The 16,730-nt window shown below is 45.1% G+C and overlaps 1 protein-coding gene across 1 annotated transcript in view; it reads right to left on the bottom strand.

The window, feature by feature from the left end:
• Positions 1–16,468, bottom strand: part of Uri1 (URI1 prefoldin like chaperone) — a 56,202-nt gene extending 39,734 nt beyond the window's left edge. The window contains exon 1 of the mRNA XM_048368943.1: positions 16,082–16,468. Coding sequence (XP_048224900.1) covers positions 16,082–16,174 — 93 coding nt within the window. The 5' untranslated portion in view covers positions 16,175–16,468. The remainder of the gene's footprint in view (positions 1–16,081) is intronic.
• Positions 16,469–16,730: the final 262 nt, after the last annotated feature.

Here is a 16,730-nt window from a genome sequence, read left to right as displayed (position 1 = left end):
ACTGTGGCTCAAGTGGGCATTGTGGCTCAGATAGTAGAGTGCTAGCCTGGAGCACAGAGAGTCTCCGGGATAGAGCCCAGGCCCGAGTGAGTTCAAGCCCCAGGGCCAGCAAAAAAAAAAAAAAAAAACAACTGCCAAATACTAGATGATTCTTTAAGTTGCCTAATGAAATTCAAAAAAAAAAAAGCAGCATGGTGTGAGAGAGTTATGAGACCAGGGCAGAAAAGTACTGTTTAAAATACAGGGGTTTGGATTACAAGGTTACAAAAGAAGTTCTAGTGCCAGGTGCTGGTGGCTGAAATCTGAAGAGCATAGTTCAAAGCCAGTCCAGGGAAGGAACGTCTGTGAGACTCTTATCTCCAATTAAGCACCAAAAAGCCTGAAGTGGAGCTATGGCTCAAAGCAAAAAAGCTCAGGGCCCAGATCCTGAACTCAGGCCCTAGGACTGGTACACACCCAAAAAAAGAAAGTCCTAGTGATTATGGCTGACCAACAGAGAAAATGTTATTAATGTCCTTCAACTGTCCGTTTCAGTGAGTTAACATTCTAAATGGTAAACTTTCTGTTATATAGGTATTTTTACTATAATTTTTAAATGTCAAATTCTAGGTGATAAAATTCAATCTACATAAAAATTTTTTAACTCAAAAGGCATGTAAGAAAGGCTACATGCTGTTTATAAGGGACATACTTTGCATACTTTGAACACAAATAGATTGAAGTTCAAAGACAAAAATAATAATAGAGCATAAAAAAAAGAAAGCAAGATATGTTGGTGCATACTAATACCCAACAAAGGAGACTTGGCAAAGAGAAGTATCACTGGAGATAAAAATACTTCAAAATGATAAAAAGGTCAATGGCCAGGAAGTTATTGCAATCCTCAATTTGTATGCACTGAGAACCACAACTAACACCACAGAGGAGATTTTTAATACACATCTCTTGATAACTAGCAGAATTAGCCCATAAAAAAATCAACATGGATGTAAAATACTTGAACACCACATTCAGCCATGCTAACACGCTGAAACTCAACAACTGCAGAAATAAGGGATGGGGGGGGAAGTCTTATCAAGGTATGGATTGATGCTGATAAAAAAATGTTTAAAAACATGCAAAACTAATATTCTTTTCAACAAGGCCCAGTAATTCCATTAACAGAGGGCTGAGATCCCAAGGATCATGACTGAAAGCCAGCCCCAACAAAAAGTTCACAAGAACTCCATCTCAACCAATACAAAGCTGGGCTAGAACATGTAGGCCCAGCTACTCCAAAAGTGGAAACAGGAGAAAAAAATCCAGGCCAGAAAGGGGGTGGGGGGGGGATGTAAGATCCTGTTGAAAAACTAAGAAGAGCAAAATAGGCTGCAGACACGAACCAAATGTAGATCACCTGCCTACATAAATTGTAAGGAAAAAAAGAGTAGATGTTAATGATCTAAGTGTTCATCTTTAAAAAGGGCAGAAACAGATAGGAAAAAAATTTTTTAAATCAATGAAAACTCACAAAACAGAAAAATCAGCAAAGCCAAAAATTGGTTCTTTGAAAAGGGCTGATACTACCATACAGCACTATTACCCTCATAGGAAGACAAACTAAAGCAGGAGAGGGAACTATGACAGATTCCAAATAAAATCCATTACAAAACGAAGACATCACTACCAAAACTGCAGATATTTTAGTTATGAATAATTCAAATCCAAGAAAACTGAAAACTTTTACATAAAAAACAGCAATTGCTTGAAAAAGATCACATTGCTTCAACTGGTAAAATTAGAAACACAAAACTGCACAGTTCTCTAACAAAGAAATTGAACTTGTATTTTTTGGTTTTGCTTGTTTGTGTCAATCCTGGGGCTTGAAATATGGAAACAACCCAGATGCCCCTCCACAGATGAATGGATCCAAAAAATATGGTACCTATACACAATGGAATACTACAGAGCGATTAGGAATGGTGAAATATTGTTATTCGCAGGGAAATGGTCAGAACTTGAACAAATAATGTTGAGCGAGACAAGCCTAGAACACAGAAAACAAAGAGGCATGATCTCCCTGATATATGACTGTTAAGATGGGGTAACAGAGAGACAGTAGAGACCAGGTCTGTGAAACCAAAAACTGCTTGTCAAATGGTATTTCCCACAGGACTGGGTCAGCGACCCAACATTATGTAACTAAAACCAAACAACTACTCAACATATAAAGGTCAAAAATTGACCTCTCAGTGGAATACAATAGCTCAAAAGCTATGTATGTATGTTCATATAAGACTACTGTCGACATATTGTCTAATATCGACATTACATTTAAAGCCCTAGGCGAATTTTCTTGGGCGTAGGCCACGTGGCTACTGTATATGTTCTTGGTACATTGTGTATTGAATATATGTCTACCTGACCCAGGAAAGGGAAAGAAAAACAGGGTGTAAGATATCACAAGAGAGCTGGGAATATGGCCTAGTGGCAAGAGTGCTTGCCTCGTATACATGAGGCCCTGGGTTCAATTCCCCAGCACCACATATACAGAAAACGGACAGAAGTGGCGCTGTGGCTGAAGTGGAAGAGTGCTAGCCTTGAGCAAAAAAGAAGACAGGGACAGTGCTCAGGCCCTGAGTTCACCGCATAGGCACACTGCCCTAATATGTAACTGTACCCTTTTTGCACAACACCTTGTCAAAAAAATTTGTGTTTAATTAATAAATAAATTACAAAAAAAATCCTGGGGCTTGAACTCAGGGCCTGGGTACTGTCCTTGAGCTTTTTTGCTCAAGGTTGGCCCTCTATCACTTTAGGCACAACTCCATTTCCGGCTTTTGGGTAGTTAATAGAGGTAAGAATCTCATGGAGTTTCCTACTTGGGCTGGCTTCAAACTGTGATCCTTAGATCTCAGCCTCCTGAGTAGCTAGGATTACAGGTATGAGCCACCAACACCAGCTATAAAACTCTTTCATAGGGCTGGGGATATAGCCTAGTGGCACCGAGTGCCTGCCTCGGATACACGAGGCCCCTAGGTTCGATTCCCCAGCACCACATATACAGAAAACGGCCAGAAGCGGTGCTGTGGCTCAAGTGGCAGAGTGCTAGCCTTGAGCGGGAAGAAGCCAGGGACAGTGCTCAGGCCCTGAGTCCAAGGCCCACGACTGGCCAAAAAAAATAAATTAAAAAAAAATTAAAAAAAACTCTTTCATAAAATATACAAAGAGGCCCGCATAACCCTGGAACTGACACAGAATATCATGTGGTAATTACAGCCATCACAACCACAATCTCTCAAGCCACAGAAACAAGGAACCTGTACTTAATATTTTTTTAAAAAACTAAATAATTGGGCTGGGGATATAGCCTAGTGGCAAGAGTGCCTGCCTCGGATACACGAGGCCCTAGGTTCGATTCCCCAGCACCACATATACAGAAAATGGCCAGACGCGGCGCTGTGGCTCAAGTGGCAGAGTGCTAGCCTTGAGCAAAAGGAAGCCAGGGACAGTGCTCAGGCCCTGAGTCCAAGGCCCAGGACTGGCAAAAAAAAAAAAAAAAAAAACTAAATAATTCCTATTAATGTTTCCATCAACAGAAAAATATTGGATAAATGTCGGCATCTACTCATGATAAAAAGAGCTATGTGACATTTGTAATGGAAGATTTAAAAGTTACCCTACTCTGGGAAACATGCTAGCACAACACTTTCTACCTAACTGAGTGCTGTGGCTCATACCTGTAATTGCAGCTACTCAGAGGCTGAGATCTGACAACCCACATTCAAAGCCAGCCCGGGCAGGAAAGTCCATAAGACTCCAATCTCCAATGGACTACCAAAAGCCAGAAGGCAGCTGTGACTGACTTAAGTGGTAGAGTACCAGGTCCTGAGTCCAAGTCCCAAGACTAACTGGCAAAAAAAAACCCAAACCATCTTGTCATACATCAAAAGGCATTATCAAGAAAGAAAATAGGGGCTGGGGATATGGCCTAGTGGCAAGAGTGCTTGCCTCCCATACATGAGGCCCTGGGTTCAATTCCCCAGCACCACATACACAAAAAACGGCCAGAAGTGGCGCTGTGGCTCAAGTGGCAGAGTGCTAGCCTTGAGCAAAAAGAAGCCAGGGACAGTGTTGAGGCCCTGAGCCAAGCCCCAGGACTGGCAAAAAAAAAAAAGAAAGAAAATAATCTAGAGAACAGAAGAATCTAGAGAACGTTTGATATATAGATTTCTTCTGCCTCATCAGCAAACTGAAAAGCCAATTAAACAGTGGGCAAAGGACTGGAGTAGAGGCTTCCCCAAGGCAAGGGGATAGCCAATGCTGTGAGCACCACCCTTCACTATTAGGAGAATGGGTGTTGAGAGTGTAGAGCACAGTGGGAGGTCTGCGCACTCAGGAAATGGAAGGTAACATTGCTGGAAACAGACAACAGTGCAGCCACCATGAGTAAGAGCCTGGCAATTTCTCAGTTGCCAGAGGACTCAGCAACTCTAGTCCCAGGATATACTCCAAAGAAGAGTCACTCTTCTCACTGAGGCACTATCCACACAGCCTGAATGTAGAAAGAACGTCGTGTTCCTCAGAAGAGGAACAGACAAGCACCCCAGACACCAACAAGGGAGTATGAATAACTCAGTTGTAAAAAGGAATGACGTACTCATACACTTCATTGATAAAATTTTGCCAAGTGAAATAAACCAGCGGCCTAGAGACAAGGATTATTACCTCATTCCCTCCAGCTGACACATCTAGAATGGAGAAACTCATGTAAGGAGAAAGCCCATTAGACCCTGCCAAGGAGGGCAAGTGGGAAGAGGAAGCATTTTGGAAACAAGGTAATGATTAGTTATCAGTGAATGTAACCACCACAGTCACTGAAGTGACCCTTACAGGTTAGGGGAGCCTATGAGCCCAGCTACTTGGAAGTGAAGACTGGGCACAACGCAGTTCCAGGACAGCCAGGGCAAAAAGTGAACAAGATGTCCCATCACAATAAGGTAACATGGTGGGGCATACCTAAAACCCTACTTATAAAAGAGGCCATAGATAGGAGAATTACAATCTGAGGCTGGCCACTGGACAAAAAAAAATTTTTTTTTTGGGCCAGTCCTGAGGCTTGGACTCAGGGCCTGAGCACTGTCCCTGGCTTCTTTTTGCCCAAGGCTAGCACTCTGCCACTTGAGCCACAGCGCCACTTCTGGCCGTTTTCTGTATATGTGGTGCTGGGGAATTGAACCCAGGGCCTCATGTATACGAGGCAAGCACTCTTGCCACTAGGCCATATCCCCAGCCCTGGACAAAATTTTTTAAAAAGCATAAGACTATCTGAAGCTGTCTTGGGTTATAGCTCCAGTGGTAGAGTACCTGCCTAGCAAGCACAAGGCCCTGAGTTCAAACCCCAGTACCCAGCACTAAGGAATAAAATTGTGTAGATTAGTGGTAGCACTTGCCTATCATTGTAAAGCCCTGAGTTCTATCCCCAGCACTGCAGGGGGCGGGGGGGAGTAAATTTGATTTTATCTTTTACTACAAAAAATCTAAAATAAAATAAAGGGCTGGGGATATGGCCTAGTGGCAAGAGAGCTTGCCTCCCATACATGAAGTCCTAGGTTTGATTCCCCAGCACCACATATACAGAAAACGGCCAGAAGTGGCGCTGTGGCTCAAGTGGCAGAGTGCTAGCCTTGAGCAAAAGGAAGCCAGGGACAGTGCTCAGGCCCTGAGTCCAAGGCCCAGGACTGGCCAAAAAAAAAAGAAATAAAATAAAATTGTCTAAATTCTTCTATTCCTGAAGTCAGAACCTGAGGAAAAAAGGCTATAGACCCTGAAAATGTTTGGTTGGGTTTGTTATTGTTGTTGTCTAATGGTTCTGGGACTAGAACTCAGGGCCTTAGCTTTTCACTCAACCATTTGAGCCACACCTCCACTTCTGGCTTTCTGCTGGTTAATTGGAGATAAAAGTCTAAGGGATTTTCCTGCCTTGACTGACTTCAAACCTCCATGCTCAGATCTCTCAGCCTCCCAAGTAGCTAAGATGATAGGGGTGAGCCATCGAGTCCAGCAATGAAAATGGGTTTTGAACAAAAGTAGGGATCTAGAAGAGTTTATCAGCCAATGTAGGAAAAACTGCACACATCTGAATGGAATGGATGATGTGATGAACAGAGACCAACCCAACCCAAAGAGAGAGGGAGGTTAAAAAAAAAAAAAAGCAGGGCTGGGGATATGGCCTAGTGGCAAGAGTGCCTGCCTCATATACATGAGGCCCTGGGTTCGATTCCCCAGCACCACATATACAGAAAACGGCCAGAAGTGGCGCTGTGGCTCAAGTGGCAGAGTGCTAGCCTTGAGCAAAAAGAAGCCAGGGACATTGCTCAGGCCCTGAGTCCAAGCCCCAGGACTGGCCAAAAAAAAAAAAAAAAAAGCAGTGAGTAAATACTATGCAAGTAAACAAAAAGGAAGGCCAAGCGCTAGTAGCTCACACCTGTAATCCTAACTACTCAGGAGGCTGAGATCTGAGGATTGCAGCTTGAAGCCGGGCCTGGGCAGGAAAAGTCCATGAGATTCTTATCTCCAATTAACCAGCAGAAAACCAGAAGTGACGCTGTGGCACAAATTGGTGGAGATCTAGCCTTGAGCAAAAAGGAAAGAAAAAGAGAGAAAAGAAAAGAAGCCCAAGGGGCTAGGGATATGGCCTAGTGGCAAGAGTGCTTGCCTTGTATACATGAGGCCCTGGGTTCGATTCCCCAGCACCACATATACAGAAAATGGCCAGAAGTGGCGCTGTGGCTCAAGTGGCAGAGTGCTAGCCTTGAGCAAAAAATAAAAAATTTAAAAAAAAAGAAAAGAAGCCCAAGCCCTGAGTTCAAGCCCCAGGACAGACACACACAAAAAAGGAAAGAAAAGAAATGAGCAATTCCAGACCATATGTGACAAGTGGATGGACCTCAACAAGTACTACCAAGGACCTAGATCACAGCTTCTGTCCACAAACACACCTGGCCAGCATTTTCAAAGAGGGCTGCCACGTCTGCATGAAACTGATGAAACTGATTTCCACCATACTCTCACCCCCCTTCCCCAGCCCCCTTATTATCAGTTAAGATTAGAATAGGACAAAGGGGCCACCAGCCAAAGAATATGCTAACCACCTTCTGTGTACACAGGCTGAAGTGTCCTCAGTGCTGTCTGCCTTTGCATGGTAATACCCAACTGCAGCGAACACCCTTGGGTCTGGGGCCTGGTCTGCCGGCAATTCTCAAAGGGAAGACATGGTCCCAAGAGCAAGAGAACTACAGGGCAGGCTTGAGACACCTGACATGGGAGAGGCAGGCAGAACAAAGGGTGATGAGAGATATGAAGCCTGAAGGGCGCCCTTTGCCAAATGAGGGAGGATTAGAACATCAGAAGAACTCATCAGCCAGATGAGGTTGGCTCTTTCCTAGGATCCTTAGCTACTCAGGATCTAAGGATTGGGGTTTGAAGTCGGCCAGAGCAGAAAAGTCTATAAGACTCTTTATCTCCAATGAGCCAGCAAAAAGCTAGAAATGGAGACGTGACTCAAGTGGTAGAGTGCCAACTTTGAGGGGGCAAAAAGCTGAAGGACAGTTCACAGGCCCTGAGTTCAAGCTTCAATAGCAGCACAATAACAAATAGCAGAATAAAGACAGAAATAATAACAATCTGAATAAAAATAACAACACTCAAGGTGGGAGGGCCTGCCACAAAGGCTCTTGTTCTCTTGTGTGGAGGTTTTTGTTTTGGGTTTTTTGTTTTGTTTTTGTCAGTCCCGGGGCTTGAACTCAGGGCCTGAGCAGTGTCTCTGGCTTCTTTTTGCTCAAGGCTAGCACTCTACCACTTGAGCCACAGTGCCACTTCTGGCTTTTTCCATTTATATGGTGCTTAAGGAATCAAATCCAGGGTTTCATGCATGCTAGGCACTCTTACCACTAAGCCACATTCCCAGGCCCTTGTGTGGAGTTATGTTTTATTTTTAGCAGTACTGAAGTTTGAACTGAGAACCTTGGCTTGCTAGGCAGATATTCTATCAATTGAGCCATGACCCCACCCCTTTTAGCTGTAGTTATTTTTTCAGATAGGGTCTCTAACATTCACTTGGACCAGATTCAAACCCTGAGCCTACCTACAGCCTCCTGCTTGGCTGGGATTCCATGTGCTACCATGCCCAGCCACAGTGTCTTCTTTATAGAAAAATGCCGGCTCATAAATACTGATCATTAGGAAATGGGTAAATGGCAACAGTAAGTGACTTGAAACAGACTTTTGGGGGACAGAATATTCACACTGTCCTAAAGCAGTGCTGCACACTTAAAGGAGGTATTCTGTGCACAGAGGAAAGGCCATGCCATACCCCATGTTAAACAAGTAGACTTGTGGCATGCAGCAGTGGGAAGCCAGCACTACAGTTGAGGCGTGGTCTTCAAATCACCTGACTTGATTTCTTCCTTGTAAGAAAATTGACATGATCTCTCCACAAGTGTCAATTTCCTACAGGAAAGTCAGCAAGAGGATTGTTACAAATGAAAGGAGACACATACTCACACAGCCCAATGCAATGGTGCCTTAGACTGTATCTTGCACTGCATCAAAGAGCTATAAAGGACCACTTCAGGGGAAAAAAAAAAATGGGAGGAGGGCTATTTTGTTAGCTGTCAATGTTAATTTCTTGGGTCTGAAACAAGACATTATGTTTATATAGGAGAATGACCTTGCTCTAAAAAGATATGGCTAGGGCTGGGGATATAGCCTAGTGGCAAGAGTGCCTGCCTCGGATACACGAGGCCCTAGGTTCGATTCCCCAGCACCACATATACAGAAAACGGCCAGAAGCGGCGCTGTGGCTCAAGTGGCAGAGTGCTAGCCTTGAGCGGGAAGAAGCCAAGGACAGTGCTCAGGCCCTGAGTCCAAGGCCCAGGACTGGCCAAAAAAAAAAAAAAAAGATATGACTAAGAACTAAGGATGTGATATTATCTGCAACTTATTTCCAAACAGCTCAGCAGAGGATTAGAAAGAAAAGAGGAACAGAAAGAGAGGAAAAGCAAATAAGTATTAGCTAGTAAGTAATTTTATAATGTCTGTGCTGTTACAGCCAGCATTTGTGAACGACCCTCCAGGGCTGGGGAAACTTTCAACTCACAAATGCTGAAGGACCAAGAAACCTTTGATATATGATAGGACAGATACAAGTGCTTCTGAGTGGCTGCCTGCGATCTGTCTGCCTGTATTGATAGCTTGTATAGCCAGAAGTGATGTTATAAATTTCCAATTGGTCCCAGAGAGAAAAAAGGCTCACCAAGACTGATCTAAGCAAACGGTGTCCTCCATCCTTCCCTTACAAACTTCCTACAGTTGTGGAACTTTTTTAGCCAGCCTGGAGATGAAGGCATGTGGTACAAAGGAGGGGGGGGGGGACAGACTTGAGCATACTAGAGCAGATTTATTAGGAACTACAACCACGTGGTCTTTAGGCCTGGCTCAGAACTATAGGTGGCAGTATGCCCTGACAATGAATAAGCTGCTTCACAAAAATGGTAACTTACCAATAGTGAGTCTGGAACTCACCCCCCCCACACACACACACCCAAAAACAAAAAAGCCTTAGGCTATATACCTGCAAGCACAGTTTTGTATTTCTTAAAAATGGGGGGGGGGGGGTGCGGGCTGGGAATATGGCCTAGTGGCAAGAGTGCTTGCCTCATATACATGAAGCCCTGGGTTCAATTCCCCAGCACCACATATATAGAAAACACCAGAAGAACTCATCAGCGCCAGAAGTGGCGCTGTGGCTCAAGTGGCAGAGTGCTAGCCTTGAGCAAAGAGAAGCCAGGGACAGTGTTCAGGCCCTGAGTCCAAGGCCCAGGACTGGCAAAAAAAAAAAAAAATGGGGGGGGGGGAGGAGAGTGAAAGGTGTGGCTCAAGTGGTAGAGCACTAGCCTTGAGTGAAAAAGCTAAGAGACTACAGCCAGGTCTTAAATTCTAGCCTTAACACTGGCACGCGCGCACACACACACATTAAAGATGGAGGGGAAAAAACAAGACCTGGTGGCTCATGCCTGGAATCTATGCTACTCAAAAAGCTGAGAACTAGTGGATCACAGTTCTAAACCACCCAAACAGGAAAGCCCATGAGGTTCATCTCTAATTAACCAGCAAATGCCAGATTGAAGGCATGGCTCAAGTGTCAGAGCACCATCTATGAGCAAGAAAGCTAAGAAGCTGAGCTAGATTGCAAGGTCCTGAGTTCAAGCCCCAGTACTCCCACAAAAAGGGGGAGGGGGAGAACTTCAACATTACAAAAACCAAATACACTGCCTTTAATACTCCCTTGTAACGATTCAACTTAGGGGAAAAAAAGAGCACTTTCTAAAATGCAAAACTCTTAGCAAACTAAGACTAGAAGGGAATTTCTTTACTTGATGAAAAATATAAAAAACACCCACACCCTTCATGGCAAACTTGCAGATGTTTACTCAACACCCCTACCATTTGGTTCTACACTAGATTCTTGCCAGAACCAAAGAAAATAAAGGGGAGGGAGGAAGGGCGCATCAGCCACATGACTAAGACCTTGCAGGATTACTGCCAAGCCCCACTATCAGCCAATATAACAGTTGAGAGAAATACACATTTGGCTATGTGGCCACTTGATATATGACAAAGAAGACACTGAGTGCAAGTATCACAGATGTGCCAGCAAATGGTTATGGGCAGGGGCCATCCACATGGTCCCAATCCCTCACTATTCACAAAGCCAATCAAACAAGCAAAGCAAGACAGAAGCTTCTAGAAACTTTTAGAAGACAATGGGAGATGACAACTTCAGAACTCCCGGGGCTGGGGATATGGCCTAGTGGCAAGAGAGCTTGTCTCGTATACATGAGGCCCTGGGTTCAATTCCCCAGCACCACATATACAGAAAACGGCCAGAAGTGGCGCTGTGGCTCAAGTGGCAGAGTGCTAGCCTTGAGCAAAAGGAAGCCAGGGACAGTGCTCAGGCCCTGAGTCCAAGGCCCAGGACTGGCCAAAAAAACAAAACAAAACAAACAACTTCAGAACTCCAGGAGAGGGCTGGAGATGCAGCTCCAGAGGTATGGTGCTTGTCTATATATTGCACATGCGCCTGGGCCCAATCCACAAGCACCACAAAAATGGGATGCAAGAAAGCACCAACTCTATTAGAAAACTGCTGTTATAACTAACTATTCATCAAAAGGACACTTAGTTAGAGTGCTAACTCAAGCCTAGGACTAAGGAAAACACAATTTTTTCAGACTTCTTGATAAAACATTTGCATCAAAATATATGAAGATGGGCTGAGAATGTGGATTAGTGGTAGAGTGCTTGCCTAGCATGCATGAAGCCCTGGATTTGATTCCTCAGGATCACATACACAAGAAAAAGCCGGAAGTGGCTCTATGGCTCAAGTGGTAGAGTGCTGCTAGCCTTAAGCAAGGACCAAGGACAGTGCTCAGGCCCTCAGTTTAAACCCCAGGACTGGGAAAAAAAAAAAAATCTATGAAGAGTCAAACACAGATGGTTCATACCTGTAATGCTAGCTAATCAAAGGCTGAGATTTAAGGATCCTAGTTCAAAGTAAGCAGGAAAATCCATAAGACTCTTAGATCCAGTTAACGTTAACTCCAAAAGACCAGAAGTGAAAGATAGACCAACCTTGAGTGAAAATACTAAGGGAAAGTGCCAGGCCCTGAATTTAAGCCCCAAGGATGGAGGGAGGAAGGAAAAAGGAGAGGGAGGCAGACAGGCAGGCAGGCAGCTGGGCCAGCTGGCTATTTACTTCTAATGTGCTTAATTTTCCAAGGGTCTATTACCAGGAAAGCATAAGCTATTTCAAAATTCCATGAAAGAATTACATGTGGTACTCAATTTCTTTTAAAAATCATCCAAATGAGTTTTCTGATCTTAACTATTATTTCAGAAATAAACCTAAGAAAACCATACTACCCAATTCTTTCTTCACACCATCATAAAAATCTCAGCAATTCTGCTAATAAAATATAATAGTACCTGAACATATAAAATACAGATAGCCCAGAAATATGACCTTAGCCAAGAAATCAAAGTTTCAACATGATGCAACTTGAGCCAGAATCAGACAATGGGATCTCAGCAAAGGAAACAGCCTGGAACAGGCCAAATCATTACACGAGGCACATATACTCCACAAACCTTTACCAAATGCCTACTGATATGGGGGGGGGGGGGGGGAAGGAGGACAAAATAAAAGGAAAAGGAAAAAAGCCAGTTTTTTAAAAAGGATCCGAATTTCCCTCTCCTAGATTCTTGTATCTGAGAATTAAGATCAAAGAAAACCTTTCAGGGGCAAGGAAAAAAAACAAACAGGATGTTAAATTAAATTACACCTGCTCTTCAGTGACTAAAAAGTAAACTGCCTAACTGGTGTTCAAACCAGCCAAAAGTCATCTTTCAAGCTCAGAAGGTGTTTAGAAATTAAAGATACAACATCCCACCTTTGAGTAAAAATAAAGTTTTATCAACATCAAAAGAAAAATGAAAATGGAATCCAACTTCAGAAACTTTGAAGCTGTGCTTTTAAAACCATAGGGTGCTTTTGTATTTTGCCAATACTGATTTGAACTCAGGGCCTTGCGCTCAGCTTGCTTGCTCGCTCGGCTGGCAGCTGGCATTCTACCACTGGAGTGATGCTTCCAGCCCAGCATTTTTAGCTGGTTATTCTGGAGATAGACTCTTCTGTCAGACTGGTATTGAACTATGATCCTCCAGATCTCAACCTTCTGGGCTAAGATTACAGGTGTGGGCCACTAGCACGAGGCTGGAGTGTTCCTACAAGAGGAAGTGAATATGCACACGTAGCTCCAAAGACTGTACACTCCATTTCACGTAGAGCATCTATTTAACCAATCCCTTAACACTGATTTATTCTGAATTATTACAGACAAAGCTACAAGAAACCTTTCTTACATGCCATTTTGTAGACAAGAAAATTAAAAGGCAATAAATAAGGAGTTTTGTTGCCAACACTGAGGCTTAAACTCAGGATGTGGAGCTCTTGCTCATTGTTTTCAATCAAGGCTAGTGTTCTACCACTTGAGCCACAGTGACACTTCCGGTTTCCTAGTGGTTAATTGGAGATAAGTCTCAGAGACTTTTCTGCCCAGGTTGGCTTTGAACCATGATCCTCAGATCTCAGCCTCCTGAGTAGGTATGATTACAGGCATGAGCCAGTTAGGTTTTTGCCTTTCGTTTTTTGTTTGTTGCTTGTTTTTTAAGCTACAGCCTAAGGCACCTATCCTATGTAATAAACTCATTCTCAGTGCTGAATCTGCAGCCTGTGGGATTCCATAGCCACAGCTCAGAGGAGAGCTTTCAAATCACCTTCTCACCAAAACCAGCAGAACAGCCATCCAAGTCACTTTCACCAGGGTCAGGAATTTGACAATGACGTTTTTCCCTCTAGAACTCACAATGTCCCCAAGCTTCTGCCAGAGTACCAGCTAGCATCCACTGCAGTATGAAAACCGAGATGGGAAACCTAAATCAAGTCCCACACAGAACTTTCCTATACTACACACTAACTAAACCCCAGCTCTGTCATCAGCACAGCTGTGGCTCTATGGGTTTCCTGGCCACTGATACAGATACTGCCATTAAAGAAATTCAGTCTAGCCAGTAGGCACTCAAGGAGGCTGAGCGCCGACTAGCTAGCCCAACACAGAGAAGTCCATGAGACTCTTAGCGCCAATGAATCATACCCACTCACCAAAAAAAAAAAGAGCCAGAGTAGCATTGTCACAAGTGGTAGAGCATTTATCTTAAGCAAAAAAGATAAGGGATAGCACCTAGGCTCTAAATTCAAGCCCTAGTAAATACAGTCTAGTTAATGAGAAGACTTTCTCATGAGACAGGTATGCATGTTTATTTTATGCGTCAAGTTAATTTGAACACCAGACACACATGGCCTGGACCGTGTCTTCTAAAGTAACTCAGCCTGATACAGACTGTGACTGTTACAGACAACTGGCCTCCTCAAATGCAGCCACACTTAACTACACCTGCAAGCTGTTCAGAGCACCCCCAAGAAGTACCCTTCCAATATCCCAACATCACAATAAAACCAGGGATCTTCTCTCTTAATAATGGAGGAAACATGGATCCAGAGATAGTCACACTTTGTATTTTGAAGGAGAGAATTCTACTCCAGACTAAAGACCCAAAAGCATACCTTCTTAAGGTTTGCTCAACATTTTCACAACAAAAATCATTAATAGTTTCATTAGCAAGAAACAGAGTTTGGGACTGGGAATATGGCCTAGTGGTAGAATGCTCAGCACTCTATAGCACCACATATATAGAAAAAGCCAGAAGTGGTGCTGTGGCTCAAGTGGTAAAGTGCTAGCCTTGAGCAAAAAGAAGCCAGGGACAATGCTCAGGCCCTGAGTTCAAGCCCCAGGACTTGCAAAAATAAATAAAGCCAGAAACAGTTTGATGTGGGGTTACCTTTTCATCTCTCCTCCTGTTTCTCTTTTAAAATGGTAAGGTGCTTTGTAATTTAAATGCAATAAAGTAGGCAAAAATCTTAACTCCCCAACCATGTGGAAAGAAGTCACAGGCTTAAAACCCCACAGTGGTTTTGTAAGAGAACAATAGTTCACAAAAAAATCTAATGCAAACTAATAATAATAATCCAACTAGAACAAAGATTCTGTTTATCCCAACAGGTGGTTTACCAGGGTTTCTTAGATTCTACTAAAAACCCTGGAACTGCTGGAGGGTGGTGGTGCATGGCTTTAATCCTATCTACTCGGTAGGCTGAGGTCTGAGGATCATCATAGTTCAAAGCCAGCCCCAACAGGAAAACCCATGAGACTCTTTTATCTCCAACTAATTACCAAAAAGCCAGAAGCAGAGCTGTGGTTCAAGTAACAGAGCTCAGGGATAGCACCCTGAGTTCAAGCACGAAAACAAACATGAAAAGAAAAAAAAAATATGGAGCTGAGTAGATTTCCATAAACACTTTAATCATTTTCTTTTTCTGTGTGTGTGAGTGTGTGTGGAGAGAGAGATAGAGAGAGAGAGAGAGAGAGAGAGAGAGAGAGAGAGAGAGAGAGAGAGAGAGAGAGAGATTGATTCCTGGGGCTTGAACTCTATTGACTTTTCCACTCAGGAAAGTGCTCTACCACTTGAGCCACACCTCCACTTCCAACTTCCTACTGGTTAATTGGACATAATAGTCCCAAAAACTTTCCTGCCTAGTCTTTTTTCGAACCTCGACCCTCAGATTTCAGCCTCTGGAGAAGCTAGATAACATGGGAGCATCTCAGCCTACTTCTTTAATATCTCGTTAGAAGATACAAAACTTTCTCCTCTCTTTACAGACAGGTTAAAACTCAACTCACTAAATGAGTGTCATAAAAATTGAGCAAAGGGGGAGTTGTTTGTTACATTTGTGTGAAAAATACCAAACGACACACACACACAAGGTCAGGATTGCACCGGCCAGGCATATCCTTGCAAACATCATACAAGTTTTCCGTGCCATCCAAATAATACAAAGTGTTCGTTTTTAAGCAACAAGAAGGTAACAAGCTAAACAAAAATTCTGCAAAGGGATCACTTTTCAACGATGCGTTCCTCCCTTCTACCTCCCTCCCGCAAAACTTCCCACGCACTCCTGAAAGCACTGTGTTCAGAACAAACCCCACGTTGGCGTGCACCAAGGTCAGGGGGCTGCAGAGAAAAGAGGTAAGACAGCCACACAACCGAAGTTTACCCCCGCCCCCCTCACTTTGCGTGCAGCCCTGAGACTCGCCCCGCGGGGGCGAGGGGGGGCGCTTGGTGGGGCTCCTTAGACCCCACCACACACAAACGGATCGTGAAGGGGCCCGGCCTGGAGGTTTCCGTGTAGCCTCAAGACTCCCCGCGGATCGCGGGGGGCCGAGCGGGAGTGGGGGGAAGAGGGCAGGAGTAGAGTGGGGGTCCAGGCCGGGCGGGGGAAGGGACTGGGGAGATGGACTGGGGGTCCAGGCCAGGCGGGGGAGGGCGGTGCTCCGGGGCTGCAGGCGGAAGCGCGGCCTGTTACCTTTTCCTGCTCCTCGCGGAGCCGCGCCACCTCTGGGGCGCTCAGGGGCGCCGCTGCCGATTCGGGGGGCTCGGGATCCGGTGGGGCCGCCATGGTGGGGCCTCAACGAGGCGAACGAGTCCTAAACAAGTGTTTATGGAGGCGGCGTGGAGCTCGCGTGCTCCCCCGCATGCACCGCGCGCCCGGCGCCGAGGAGGCCGCGCTTCCCGTCACCCGAGCCCTGGGGGCCGCTGCTCGTATCCGGGCTACCCGAGGACGCATCTCACACTTGCATACCGCCGGCTTCGAGCCGCAGGCCGGACGCCCAGAGCTCTAGCTGCTCCCCCGTGGCGCGGGACCCCCAAAACACACGCACGCACCCGGGCGTCCCGTAGCTGTCGCACCTCCTTCGCGTCATCCGTAGGATCCGCCCCTAATCCCGGCCCTAGCCACGCCCCCGCGCAGCGCATTGAGCCGCTCAGGCTCCGCCCCCTCCCCCGTCCTCACGTTCGGAAGTGAGCGCGTCTCAGTGCTGGCTCCGCCCACGTTCAGGCCCCGCCCTTGGACTCGCCCACACACGGTCCAGGAGTAAAGCGAATTATTTGGTAGGCCAAAAAATTTTGCTGGCCACGCCCTCGAGTGCTCCTGGTGGCGAACCTGTGCCCTGGCC

Source organism: Perognathus longimembris, chromosome 20, assembly GCF_023159225.1.
Source record: "Perognathus longimembris pacificus isolate PPM17 chromosome 20, ASM2315922v1, whole genome shotgun sequence".
NCBI classification, from domain to species: Eukaryota; Metazoa; Chordata; class Mammalia; order Rodentia; family Heteromyidae; genus Perognathus; species Perognathus longimembris.
Note: the sequence above shows the minus strand (reverse complement) of the source record. Positions and strands in the feature narration are given on the sequence as shown.